Raw genomic sequence first — 13,729 nt, 5'->3', positions numbered from 1 at the left:
AGAACACCGAAATCTCTGTATAACAGCTCAGAAAGCAACAGAAACTAAGGGCTTGTCCGCACTTAAAATGCTGCGGCTGCTCCATAGTAGCAATTCAGCGAAGACACTACCTGTGCCGACAGGAGAGGTCCTGCCATAGGCGACGGTAATCCACCTCCCCAAGAGGTCGATGGAAGAATTCTTCTGTCAACCTAGCGCTGTCCACAGCGGGAGTTAGGTCAGCAGAGCTGCGTCTCTCGGGGGTGTGGATTTCACAGCCCTGAGGGACGGCGCTAGGCCAGTGTAAGTTTTCAGTGTAGCCCAGCCCTAAGGCTTTGTCTACACTCACACGTTGTACTGCTTGGACTACAACACCGTAGCTAAAACAGGACACAGTAAACATGTGGCTGCAGGATAAATGCGCCAGTATAAATATTGGTGTACCTTAGTCCAGTATGGGAAGGGAAATAAGCTCTAAAGCACCACATGGCGTCTGCGCTAGAGGTTGGGCCAGTATAACTATGTCTGTAAAAATCACGCCCCTCTCTGACATAGTTATGCTGGCCAGAAACTGTGGGTAGACCAGGCCTTAAAGGGGAGAAAATAGCTTGCACGTCCACTCTGATCACTCCGGGCACCCTGGCAAACAGTGAGGAATAATAAGGAAGGAGCCGTGCCTCCTGCCCTCCCTGCGTTATCAGAACCAGAGATGGCTAGCAATCCCAGCACCACGGATCTGTTTACCAGACAGTTTATAGGGCAGCAGCTGGCTGGATATACACTATTGAAAGCTTTTAAGTATTAGCTTTTGGATCACACTCATCGAAGAATGAGATGATTTTAGAAAGCAACACAATGAAGAGACACTCCTCGCTAATACACCCAGCCTGTTGCATTCTTTTTCTAGGTCAGTGGTAAAATGTGCTTTCCTCCCAGGAAGAGGTGGTGATGTGTGATTATCTGGCCTTCTCCTTAAAGGAGGGCAGGTGATGAGAATGACCCTTTACCAAAGTGGTCAAAAAGGAGCAGCGGACACATCTGTGCTAAATCTGCTTTCCCCCTAGCTGCCAAATACCTTGGTTGGAGGCAGTTGTTTAGTATCTGATGTCACAGGCGGAACCCACGCCAGCAGTTTTATTTCCTGACCTCTAATTACAGTCTAAAAGGTCACTCCAAAGGAAGAATGGCAAAGAGGAGCCCAGCCCAAAACTGAAGTGGAGTTTCAGGAACCTCCTGGGAAGCTGAGAGCCCGTGCAAGCCAAGTTCCCCAAAGCCATCAGACTCACTCAAACCATGTTGAGAACACGAGGGGTGTGGCAAGAACTATTATGACAGTGGATGAAAACTTGGCTGCGTGCTCATTTGAATGAGAAAAGCATTGAAAGCAGACAAAAATCTACATCATCGGCACAGGGAATGATTTAACCCATTGAGCTGCATGTTGGGAATGCCTTTGAATATGCTTTGTCTGTCCCAGTCAGGTTTAAACTGCTGTTTTTTGGCCTATGTTTTAAACCCCCTTCTAACATATTTCCTATGTTTTTTTCCAGGCCTTACAGGCTGAATCAAGCACATGATCTTCATTTCAGAGTTTTATTTTGTTCTGATGTGGAATATTTTCTTTTTTCAACAGTGTTACATTTTACCAGCTAGTGCAGCTGTTAGAGCAAGGGGACTGGAAGTCAGGACTCCTAGGTTCTCTTGTCTGTGTGGCCTTGAGTGACTCACTTAGCCTCTCTGTGCCTCAATTTCCCCATCTGCACCTACTTCCCCGAGATGACGGGCGGGTTAATGGACCTGCTCCTGCTAAAATCAGGAGCAAAACTCCCACTGACATCAGTGGCCGCAGAATGGGGTTCAGTGCTTTGAAGAGGGAAGGTCCTGTGTAAATGCTATACGTCCGTCTCAGGGTCAGTCCCACTCTCACGCCTTTTTCTCCCTTGCTTGGCTATGCCCCCAAGACTCCATCAGAAGATTTCTGTGGCTGTGTCTGCGCCTTTCCTGGGCCACATCTCTGGCTGACTTGGAAAGCAAAGGGGCCAAGGAAACAACCCGGGGTGGAAGAGCCGCTGACCCTGGCAGGAAATGCAGCGATGACATTGACATTACTCATTCATTTTATAGTCCAAGATTCAGAAGAAGAATCAGGCTTTGACCTCCAAGGCTATGCACTAAAACATCTTAATGAAACACAGCAGTTGACTCCAGCAAACAGCTTAGCCCCTGGGGAAGGATGAGAGTGCTGAGTGGATTTCCTTCCTCTGGTTTGCACCAGCTCCAGCGAGGGATGAGAATTTTTCTGTAAGTGAAATAGCCTAAAATCACATTTGGAGCCAAATTTACTACTGGAGTAAGTGGCTGCCACTCCCAGCTCTCAGTGTTTAAAGTGGTCAAATCTCCTCTGGCTTGTAGGGAAGTAAAATTCAAAGCCCTGCATGATTGCAAAGGGAAAAGGTATTGTGTAGGGGAAGGACATAGGGGGTTGACAGTGGAAGATAGAATCCACCCCTCAGTCTACAAACTGGGGGCAGAACATGTTGGAAAAGCAGTTCAGGTTCCTAGCAGTTTGTTTGGATGATTAAGCAGGGAGAGCTGATTTGGATGGTTGTTGTTAGATAGTTTATTGACCATAAAGTGTGTCCTGCTTAGATAGATTATGATCGTTAAACGGCAAATGCAGAACTGTGTCCCTTGATTTCCCGTTTATATTTGCTTTGTAATGCTGATGTGGTGGCCCTGGGGTTTTATCCCAGGTATGAATGATGCAGACAGATAGAAGAGGGATTGTTACAGTTTCTTTCTTCTTTTTACAAACTCGATAATCTACTGGCTCAGACCCGTGTAATTTTTATACCATTCCTAATAAAGAGGAAAAAGAAGAAAACTGGTGTGTTGGGTGCATTTATTCCAGAAGCATTTGCATTTTGGCAAACATGAGCCATCTCGGAGGAAGCTAATTTTTCAACCGATAGTGCATAAAATAATTCAAATTACATATTTATAGCTCCCAAATATTTTGTTTTGAGTTATGTATCTGGGGCGGCGGGGGGGAAGAGGGAGGAAAAGGTTTTTTTACTATGACTTTAGCAATGACTTGCTAGTTGCTCTCTGAAATACCGAAGAGAGGCCATCTCAGCGCAAGACATTATTTACAATGGCTTTAAAGCTGGTTAGAGACATCGTCTGAATGGGGATGTTTCCCCAAAGCAGTTGTCTGTAGCAGGGGGAGCCTTTTTCTGTCTTGAAATAGAAATAAGGCCAATTAACTGCTAATTCTAAAGGATACTGGGATTTTTGTAAAAATCTGTCACTTTCCTATAAAATCAGACTTTACTGTTTAATTTTAGGAACACGACCAGCCATTTTGAGCACTTCTAAACGGAAGGATGGTACATGCAGCTTCACTTGAAGACAAGGTGACCTAAGTTCATGCTTAAAGTTAAGCATGTGCTTAGGTGCTTTCCTAAGTAGAGTTGGACATAAAACTCTGCTTTCCACCCTGGGAGCCATGTCTTGCAGTCCTGGCAGTTACTTAGGCAAATCTCCCATTGTCTTCAGGTAATGTTGAACTATTTTGTATAATACAGTACATGAGAGAGAAGGGAAGGGCCTGATCCTGATTCCATTAAAGTCAATGGCAAAATTCCCACCAAGTTGGATAGATGTAGGATTGGGCCAAGATATAGCGACACTGAAGTCAATGGGCAGTTTTGCCTGAGTAAGCTCTGTTGCATGTGCCCTGGCTTCCATTGAGTATGGTGTTACTGTTTGGTGTGGAACATGGAGGTGATAAGATAAACATTATTATAAGGTTTGCCCAACCCCTCCACCCTTATACACATGCTTTACTTTAAGCATGTGAATGGCCATCCTGAAGTCAATAGGAATATTCATTTGCTTAAAGTTAAGCCTAGGTGTCTGCAGGAGTGGGGCCTTAGAAGTTAGTAGACAAGTTCATTGAAATTTAGCTAGAAACCAGCTTTTGTACATTCTACTTCCTGAACACAACAATCTCTACAGAGCCTGTATAACAGGGACAGGGCTGGTGCAACCTATTAGGCGACCTAGGCGGTCGCCTAGGGCACTAGCATTTGGGGGGCGGCATTTTCTTCGGCGGCGACCGCGGAGGCTGGATCTTCCATTTAGGCATTTAGGCGGAGGGAGCTGGGGCAGGGGGACGCGGGGAGGGCCGCCTGCAGCAAGAAAGGGGAGGGAGTGGCACGCAGGGAAACTCCCCGCCCCAGCTCACCTCTGCTCCGCCTCCTCCCCTGAGCACACCGCCCTGCTCTGCTTCTCTCCCTCCCAGGCTTGCGGCACCAAACAGCTGATTGGCGCCGCAAGCCTGGGAGGTGGGAGAAGTGGAGCGGTGACCGCGCGCTCGGGGAGGAGGCGGAGCAGAGCTGAGCTGGGGTGGGGAGCTGCCGCACGGCTCCCTGGGCGGGGGGGAACTGCCACGGGGAGGGCCTCAGGGCGGAGGGGGGGAGGGAGATGCTGCGGGGGGAGGTGCCTCAGGGCAGGGGGGGCACTGCCGCAGGGCTCGGGGAGGGGGCAGAGCAGAGGTGAGCTGGGGTGGGGAGCTGCCGCACGGCTCCCCGGGCAGGGGGGGAGCTACCACGGGGGGGGCGCCTCAGGGTGAAGGGTGGAGGGAGCTGCCGTGGGGGGGGTGCCTCAGGGTGGAGGGGGGTGGGGAGCTGCCGCAGGGGGGGCGCCTCAGGGCGGGGAGCTGCCGCAGGGCTTGGGGAGGGGGGAGGGTGCAAGGTTGAAGTTTCGCCTAGGGCGCGAAACATCCTTGCACCGGCCCTGAAAAGGGAAGGGAAAAGAGTAGCGACTCCATGAAATTCAGTGGGGACTTTGTTTCATGGATTTAATTTCCCCAGGAATTGCTTAGATACTATGGTGATGGGTGCTGTAAAAAACCTATAGCTAGGTAATGCCTGCTGTTTTTTTATTTGCATTCATCTGCTAAGGCAATGCAGATGCAGATGTATGCTAAACATATTGGTCTTTACAGCTTACCAGGCAAACAATGCTGAACAAAAGGCTTTGTTTGCAAAAATCCAGGTAAAGCTAGTATTATGCGTGCATTGTTGAAATGTTCTGAACAAAAGCATGAACAGTAATTTTGCATTCCAGTGTTTTAGTGATTGGCAATATCTAAATGGCAGAGGAAGCGCTGAGAGAGACTGCAGTGTGTGGGTTTACTCCAACTTAATAGGGACTGAGATTTTTATTGTTGTTCATTTTTAATTAGACTAATTACAAAAATATGATCTCCACGTTGAGGATAAAAAAGCTAAAGACGCGGCCCCAGCTAATGTTCTGCTGATGTAATTGTTTAGAATTAGTGCGTGAAAGAGAAAAGATTTAACACTGGGCCCATGGAGAGATTAGTAATGGGGCAATAGCACCGAGAATTAAAAATGAATCCATTGTTAACTCTGGTGTTTGGATGGCATTTAGTCACAAGTTGCTCCTTAGATCAGAGTGAGTCAGTAAGTGCCTTTTAAATACCATAAATCCCCGAGCCATGTTTTGCTGTTGAGACTCATTCAGGTTTTCTGGAATCCAGCTTGTCCTGGAATGGATTGATTAATCCCTTCTTTGACAATACCTCTTGGGAATCGCAGAAACTTACAGCTGGCTTAGTATGAAATCAATTTAGGGGAATAAGAAACTGGCAGAGGGGCTGATCTTGGGAGGTGGTGATCCCGTCATCTTCTGCTGATGTCAACAGACTCGGCATGACCAGAGCACTCTGAGTAGCCAATGATATTTGGACAGATTTGTACACTACAGGCTACTTTAGCTGCTGTTCTAGAGTTACCATCAATCTGTTCTCTGCCTATGTGATTCCCTTTTAATTTGTCTAGGCTAGAGAAGCCTCCATAACGTACCCCTGGCCCCATCATAGACTGTCCTTATGATCTAGAAAATATAAATCAAGGTCTTCTACACCACTGCCAGGTTCTCTTTCCTTGGATACACTAAAGGCCTGATCCAAAGCTCACTGAAGTCAATGAGTCTTTCCCTTGACGTTAGCAAGCTTTGAAGCAGACCCTAAACCAACACCTTCGAAAGCAGGGCCCGCTCTCAGTCAATCACTCTGCAAGTGTTAATTTAGCATGGCAAGACACAGGGGCCTGGGCTTTCCCTACACAAGCGGTGACCCCAGTTTGAGAAACACTGGTATAGCCTTTACCTGCACTGTGACTAGCACTAGCAATCCCGTGTTTTCACAAGAACTAATTAGTTCATGAGAACTAATTTCACGCCTAGTTGGTGCCCTTGCTTGTCAGTATTCTTCAAAATCTATATACAGCTTTTCCTGAAGAAAATGCTGAATTCTAGAAAAAATATTTGATAATCACAGAACTTTAAAGCAAATCCTCTTCAAATAACTCGAAACTCTTTAGATCGTGAATAAAAGAGAGAGCAGAGCAAAGGATCTCTTCTTTGGAAAGAGTGTAAAATGGCCCAGGTCTTCCAAAGAACAAGAGAATAGAGGAGAAATGGAAGCTTTGTGTGTGGAATGTTCATTTCACTTATGCCTGTTTCCAAAGCAGAAAGCGCTCTATGCTGTGTAGGAGACCGAGGGTTGTGCGTCTCCCCACAGCATGCTGGGGGACAGATGGGCCTCTGGTAACTGTATGAATGGTTCACGTTTGATGGAGTAGTTAGGAAATAGGTGTCAGGATAAATCAGGGCACACGTCTTGCGTATAAATCTCCCCAGAAGCGTAGAAGGAAAAAATAGAAAGGACCAGAATTTCCTCCACTACCTGCATACAAATAAAGGGTGTTTTTATTGGGATGGGCGGCATGGGGCTGCATTTTTATTCCATGTACAGTGTGTGGGGTGGATTCTGACAGCTATAACACTGGTGTAGATCCTCAGTAACTCTGTCAAAGTCAGTGGAGTTACACCAGTGTCACTGAGATCAGAATCTGGCCTCCCAATTTTGAATTACCAGCCCTAGTTCGGTGATACACCACCTGAGTAACACAGCGCAGTACAGATGAAGCGAAGAGATAGACACCTTTGTGCCCTCTGAATTCCTAGCCCAGGCACAACTTAGAGCAGTCAAGGGGTTACTCTAAATTACACCAGCCTTGAATGGCTGCCTATGGGCCACTTTTCCAGTACAGCACAGCCAGAACATATAGCATTCCAACTTCTATCCCCAGAATGCTGGGGCAGCACATGAAGGCAGTGTAAGGTTGCACTATGACCCCTACATTGGTAGATTCCCCATTCCTCCTCCCCATCTGGGTTTTGACAGCATATAGGGCTAGGGTATAGAATCAGAGCTTTCAGGTGCAACACACCCTAAAACACAGGCATGGAAAATCTGAGATGAGAATTCCTGACGCCTCTTTGCAATGTATCTTTTCCCCTCTATATGGTAGAGTAGGGGTTAAAAATCATGATGCAGATTCTCAAGTGGTAGCTCCATTGACAGCAGTGTCTCCCACCTGTGGATCAGGCCAATGCACACATAAAACAAAAATCCCTTAGCTTTGTGAAAAATCAAACTTGTCAGTTTGTCTGCTACAAAATATAATTTTCCTTCCCCCCTTTCTGCTGTTAATTTTTTGTTCATTCAGCTGGAACAATGAAACTAGCTCAGCCTTGTCACTCGCCCTTTTGTTTATATTCAGTCCCTCATCTATTTCACTTCTGTGGACTCAGGGTTAAGTAAGGTGCTTCTCAACCATAGTGGGCTCACTAGCCAGGTTCCAGCAGGGACCTCTCCTCATTTAGCATTATGGAGACGGGCACAGCCTCTGGCAATTGCTGCACCATTTGGCTTCTGCAGGCTGCAGAGATCACGTTAAATCCAAACAAATTGTTTTGTTTATTGAACGGTTTGAATTTAGATTTATAGCAAAATCCTTTAAAGTAACCCCAAACCTACATTCTGAGCAGCAGCTAGTTCCCAAGCCTGACTGTAAGTGTGGCCCTTGCATTCTGCTTACCTAAATGCCACCTGCAGCTTCAGCTGAATGTGGTGACTCTGATTCCCCGACCTCCCCTACTCCAATGTCAGGGCCTGACCCAAAAAACAATCCCTAGCCAGGAAGGGCACTTACACTTGTGATTACCTATAAGCACCTGTTACAGCCCCATTGAAACAAATCCCCTGAAATAAAGGGTTATGTGCTTTTCTGAATCAGGGCCAAAATCAGGAGTAACTAGGATGAAGCTAGTGGAATTACAACCCGTCCAAGCCCCTTTTTATACCCGTGCAGCGTCTGCATGGGTAAATTTCCCTAATGTAGACAGGGCTTAAGTGAGAGACGAATCCCTCCCAGCCTTCCTCCTCAGTGCCTGGCCTCAATACTTGTGCAGTCCTGCTGTGCGCTCGTAGGCCCCCATCCTGAAAAAAAACAATTATTTGTTTAACTTCAAGCTGGTGCTTAAGTCTTTGAAGCGTGAAGTACCTTAAGCAGCTACCACCTCCCGCCTCAGCGGTGGCTGCCTTATAGTGGAAGATGAAATGATTCCTATAGACTGCAGGGTGTGTAAACCCTGCCAGAAACGATGGGCAAAGGACACCAGGTCCTGAGAGTGGAAATGCAGGGACTAGTGTAGTTCGTTCCATCCTTGAGTGGATCCCGTGGCACCTCCGGGGTGAAAGGCAGTGCCTGGAGGCCAGCTCCTACTCCTGTATGAACACGAGAGGGGCCCATCCCTGTGCTCCCGGACGCCTGGCGAGCTCATCACCTCTGACGCGCGCACCTCGCTCCAGGGCATTTCCGCAGCATCCCACGGAGGGGTTTGGGCTTTAGTGGGCGCTCGGGATGGGCGCGTCTGTCCTGCTGCAGTGCGAGCTGGCAGGTGATCAGGGCTGGGTGGAGGGGGTGGTTAGCGCCTAATACCTCCCCCTGGAGCGGAGCCACACGCGCTCTGGGCACCGCTGCCCGGGGTGGGGGGGGCTTTGGCAAGGTGCGGGCTGCGCGGCAGCTCTCCCAGCGGCTCCGGCAGCGGGCTGGGCTCCAGCGCTCCGGCTGGTCGCGGCGGGTCCGGGTGTGACCCAGAGACGCTCGCCGGGCGCTCACCTGCTGCTGCCGAGCCGCCAGCCCGGACCCCTCCACCCGCCCTGCTGCGGGCTGCCCCCCTCCCAGCCTCCGATCCGCCTCTGCGCTCGCTGCCACTAGCCCCCTTCCCTTGCGCCCTCGCCCGGTCCCTCGCTGGGCTCCGCCGGCCATGCCCTGGATCCGGCGGGACCGGCTGCTCATCCTGCTGCTGCTCGGGGCGCTGCTCAGCGCCGATCTCTACTTCCACCTCTGGCCCGAAGTGCGGCGGCAGCTGGCGGGGGCCGAGCCGGGCTGCCCCTGCCGCTGGGCGCCGCGCCCCGCGCTGCCCCCTTCGTCGGCGGCCGCCTCCCCGAGCGCCCGGGCGCGCAGCGCTGGGGGCTCCAAGCTGCGGCGGCTCTTCGCCCATCCGCTCTACCGCGCCCCGGAGCAGCCGCCGCGGGGGCCGGAGGAGTCGCTGCTCAGCCGGCAGGAGGCGGTGCGCTACTACCGCCGGAAGATGGTTCGCTGGAACAGGTGCGTCCCGCCCGGGTCCCCTTCTAGCTCGTCCCGGACACCCCCCGGGGACAGTCTCCTACCTCCCAACCCTGGGTGTCCCCCTCCCACCCCCAGTGCCAGGCTGCTGCTTCTCCCCTGCCCCAGCTCACCCCAATCCCACCGCTCCTGGCGGCTACCCACCCGACCCCCATTCCCTGCCTGTGTAGCTAGGCTCCCCCACACACATACACTGTGTGTCTTGCTTCCTGGGGGCATCTGCTTGGCTCTCCGGTGGGTCTCTCCAGATCTCCAGGCTTCTCAGCTCCCTCGGTCCCTGCCACTCTGTCCCCAGTGACTGTCTGCGGGATGCCCCATCTTCACTGCGGACCCATGTTCACCCTCCTCTCAGGCGGAGTCCACCCTCTGAGAAGTGTCAGGCCAGATGGAGACCGCCCCTGGCCCATTGCACAGCTGGTTTCACTGTTCTCTGTGATGCCGGATGGGTGGCTTCCTGCAGGACCATTCTCCAACTTTGCTGTGAGGGCATGTCCCAAGGTTTCCTTTCTCCAGGCAGCCTGTGAGATCATCTCTCTGTCTGGGTGGCTCTTCTCTAACTTCTCTGGGCTGATTTCTTGAGGCAAAAAAAACCACAGTGCTGGCCCAGGCTTACTTGGGCAGGTGGGTGACAGCCAAGCGCTGTCCGTGGTGAGCGAGGCTGGGCTGAATCTGCTAGACAAGTTAACTCATTTTCAGGGCTTTTGATTTGTAGGCTTGGATTGTGGTCCATACCTCATGTGGCCCCAAGGCCTGTAATGGCCCCTATCAAAGGGTGGCAGTGGGGACTGACCCTGGGATCTGCAGCACCAGAAGTACAGCCACACTGGTGCTGGGTGCCTTGGCTGACCCATGGGCGGGAGCACGGTTGCTGTATACCCATCAGAAAACACCTAGCCACTAGCCGGAGTGTGGGAAAGATGTGAGCAGCCCCTCCTCTAGGGATCCTCCAGAGCAGGAACTGTGGGGAAAGATTCCAGGGCAGGACAGAGGAGTCAGGCTGCATGGATGGTCCATGATGGAGGAGAGGCCTGGATGTGGCCCTAGGTGGAAAAGGGTTCCCCTCTCACAGATTCCTGTGATCCATAAGGTTGGGAGTAGGAGGAGCCTCCAAATTTACAGGCAAACTCCTCCGGCTTCCTTTCCCCCAGCTCCTGCCTAGGGTTTTTCCCTGTGTGGAAGCAGAAAAGGGAACTGTCAGAAAAGAACTGCAATGCATGACAGTTTGTTAGCAAGAGTCAGGCTAACTGTAGGCCTGATAACGCGAGATTTGTAGAAGCGAGGAATGTGAAAGGCGGGTGAAATAGTACTGTGTGAGAAGTTATTGTGACCTGTGACCTTGTATAAATAAGGTGTAGAAGACCTTAAATAAATAAGGTATAAAAAATATTGCCTGTCGGTAGGAGTCAAAACAATTAAAGTAAAATACCAAAATGACATATGTATAACAAGATACAGCTGTCCCTCATTATTTTTGTAATGAAAGGTATAAATGCTTGTTGTAATTAGGTATCAGGGAGAGAGACCTGCTTGGCTCTCTCCCTCTGCACACTGTGAGAGTGAATAAAGCTTCTGACTTGCTGCACCCAATCAAAAGAGTGAGAACTCAGTTTTTCTCCGACAATTTGGGGGCTCGTCCGGGATGGCAACGCCCTCAGAGGCACCGGCAGTTACTACGGATCGTTCCCCTTCGAACCCCATAGCGCCACAATAGAGGTAAAAGACCTTTTGAAATCTCTACTAACCCTAGCTCAAATAGACATTCATTTAATAAATGACACAATGCTTAAGTATTGTCAGGCTCTAATAAAATATGTTAAGTCTTTTTATACACAGGTAAAAAAAGCACTACCCAAAAATCCTGTGCAACCCTGCCACTCGCTGAAACCAAAAAACTGGGTCTACATAAAGGTCCATCAGCAAAAAACTGCCCTGGCTCCACGCTAAAAAGGCCCTTTCCAAGTCCTGCTAACCACCAACACCGCTGTAAAATGCCAAAAACTGCCCACCTGGACCCATGCTTCTCACTGCAAAAAAACTCCTCCACCTAAAAAAAATTCTCCAGCTGCTAATCAGCCTATTTCTCCTGCTAAATCTGCTGTGCCTCCTAAACAGCAAAAAAAAAAAACAAGGTAAAGTGCTAGTAACCTCTCCCTTGTCCACTAACAAATCTACAATACCTTTAAATTTTGTTACAAAAATCACACCAGTACAGAATAAAGTGCTAGTAACCTCTCCCCTGCACTATGGTAAATCACAACTGCTTTTAAAAAAAAAAAAAAAAAACACCCGCTCTGCTAAAACCACCAAAGTCCAAAAATTCCTAACTACCAAAAACATTAAAAACTGGCCCTAGTAAAAAAAACAAAGCATTGTTTATTGGCAAAAAGGGAACTGTGGGGACCGTTCCTAAAAGTGTAAAGTCCAATGGTGGGGTGGGTTCTTTCCAGGGGCAGGACTTTGTGCTTATAAACAGGTACCTTCAAAATGCACTGCCCTTTCTAATTGGCTTTCAAAAAATAAATATCAAAACCGCCTTGCCACCACTAGAACTACACCCACTAGTCCCTTAACCCCTGCCACCACCACTGTAACTTACCCAAATACAAACCGTACTGTATATTCCAATAAAACCCAGTGGCCAAGGCTTTCACATCTTAATAATTTACTAAAATTTTGTTCAAAAAAATTATTTTTTAAAGTTCAAAATAATGTATATAAGCAAATAATTAAATAAAAAACAAATAAATCAATAAAAATAAAAATACATAATATCACTACCAACAAACCCCAAAAATTAATAGTTGCAATTAATAAGTTCTATAATAAAGTAAATATAATGGTTGTTCCTAAAACTTGTACTATGTTAAATAAAAAAGGCCCTTATTGTTATTTGGTCACCCAATTAGTAAATAATCAAACAAATACCCAAAAAGTTTGTTCTGCCACTAAAAATTTTACCTGCATAAAAAGTATTCCAGTAACTAATAATGTAACCTGTACCTTATTGCAATACACCCCCTCTTATACCATTAATGTTAATGCCTCCCAAAAATACATAAAAATATTTAACCAACAAATGTGGTATAGTACTACACCAAAAAAAAATGTAGTAAAATATCGATAAACTGTAATTAATACTACACTAGGGACTGTTAAATTTTCATTACCCTTATCCAGTTTCCAAATTACCTCTACATACCCAAATTGCTCACAGGGGGCTGCCATTAAATTAGCACAACAAAGGGCTTAGGTTATTTCCTCTAAAAAAAAAAAAAACTTGACCAAATCCCTGTGAAATGGGGCCAATAGTGCAGCAGCAGTTTAAAATATTTTTAAAAACCAAAAACATAATAAAAAATTAGGCCAACTAAAAAAGGCCATAAGCCTCGTTTCTAAAGCACAACTAACCCAGGTACAAGCTAAAATTGGTAAGTTACATGTTATTTCCGCCCTTAGTTCTATAACCCAAAAATTGCTAAAAAAAATAATACTAAATATCACTAAGGCTAAAAAAGCATTGCAGTAAAATCTAGCATGTTCAAAAACTCAAAATTTCCTAAATAACCAGCTAATGTCCATTCAAAAAAATCTAGAACATCAGGCTTAGCCCACTGCCCTTACAAACACATCAGGGGTACCATCTAACCTGTGGCCATAAAAACTTACTTAAAAACTTTCTAAATAAAAGTGCAAACGTTCTCAGTGCTCCTTCCAAGCATATGAACCGGTAAGGGGGGTGTGGGCTCCCACATACCGTATCCTGCCGGGTCCATAAAAAAAATGCATGTAGAATTAAATAATTCACCAAAACATCTAAAAAATTAGACCACCTGGTATGCCCAATCAATTTTTAATCAGTGCTCCTAAAATTACACCTAACATTTAAATGGGGTTAGGTAGTCTATAAACATTGTGGCCATTAAAACCCCCACAGCTTCAGTGTAACCGTAAACTAAAGCCAAAAAAAGTTGTCACGGTTTATGACTACGTTTGCTAAAAAAGTAGTAAACAAAAAACTACACTGACAGAACACTTACTTTTTCAAGCTAATAATAGCTGTATGTATGTTAATAACACCACATTACAAAACATACATTTTAATCTCACTACCACTGCAGGCAATCATATTATTTACTGGCCTGCAAACAAAGCTTTTCAAGTAGCCCTTAGGTTCCAAATAC

At 47.5% G+C, this 13,729-nt stretch overlaps 1 protein-coding gene across 1 annotated transcript in view; it reads left to right on the top strand.

Moving 5' to 3' along the window:
- The first annotated feature begins 9,186 nt into the window (after positions 1-9,186).
- The window catches only part of FAM20A (FAM20A golgi associated secretory pathway pseudokinase), a 41,311-nt gene continuing 36,768 nt past the window's right edge, over positions 9,187-13,729 (top strand). The window contains exon 1 of the mRNA XM_065415854.1: positions 9,187-9,530. Coding sequence (XP_065271926.1) covers positions 9,187-9,530 — 344 coding nt within the window. The remainder of the gene's footprint in view (positions 9,531-13,729) is intronic.

This window comes from Emys orbicularis, chromosome 13 (genome assembly GCF_028017835.1).
Source record: "Emys orbicularis isolate rEmyOrb1 chromosome 13, rEmyOrb1.hap1, whole genome shotgun sequence".
NCBI classification, from domain to species: Eukaryota; Metazoa; Chordata; order Testudines; family Emydidae; genus Emys; species Emys orbicularis.
This window is presented reverse-complemented; position numbering and strand designations above follow the sequence as displayed.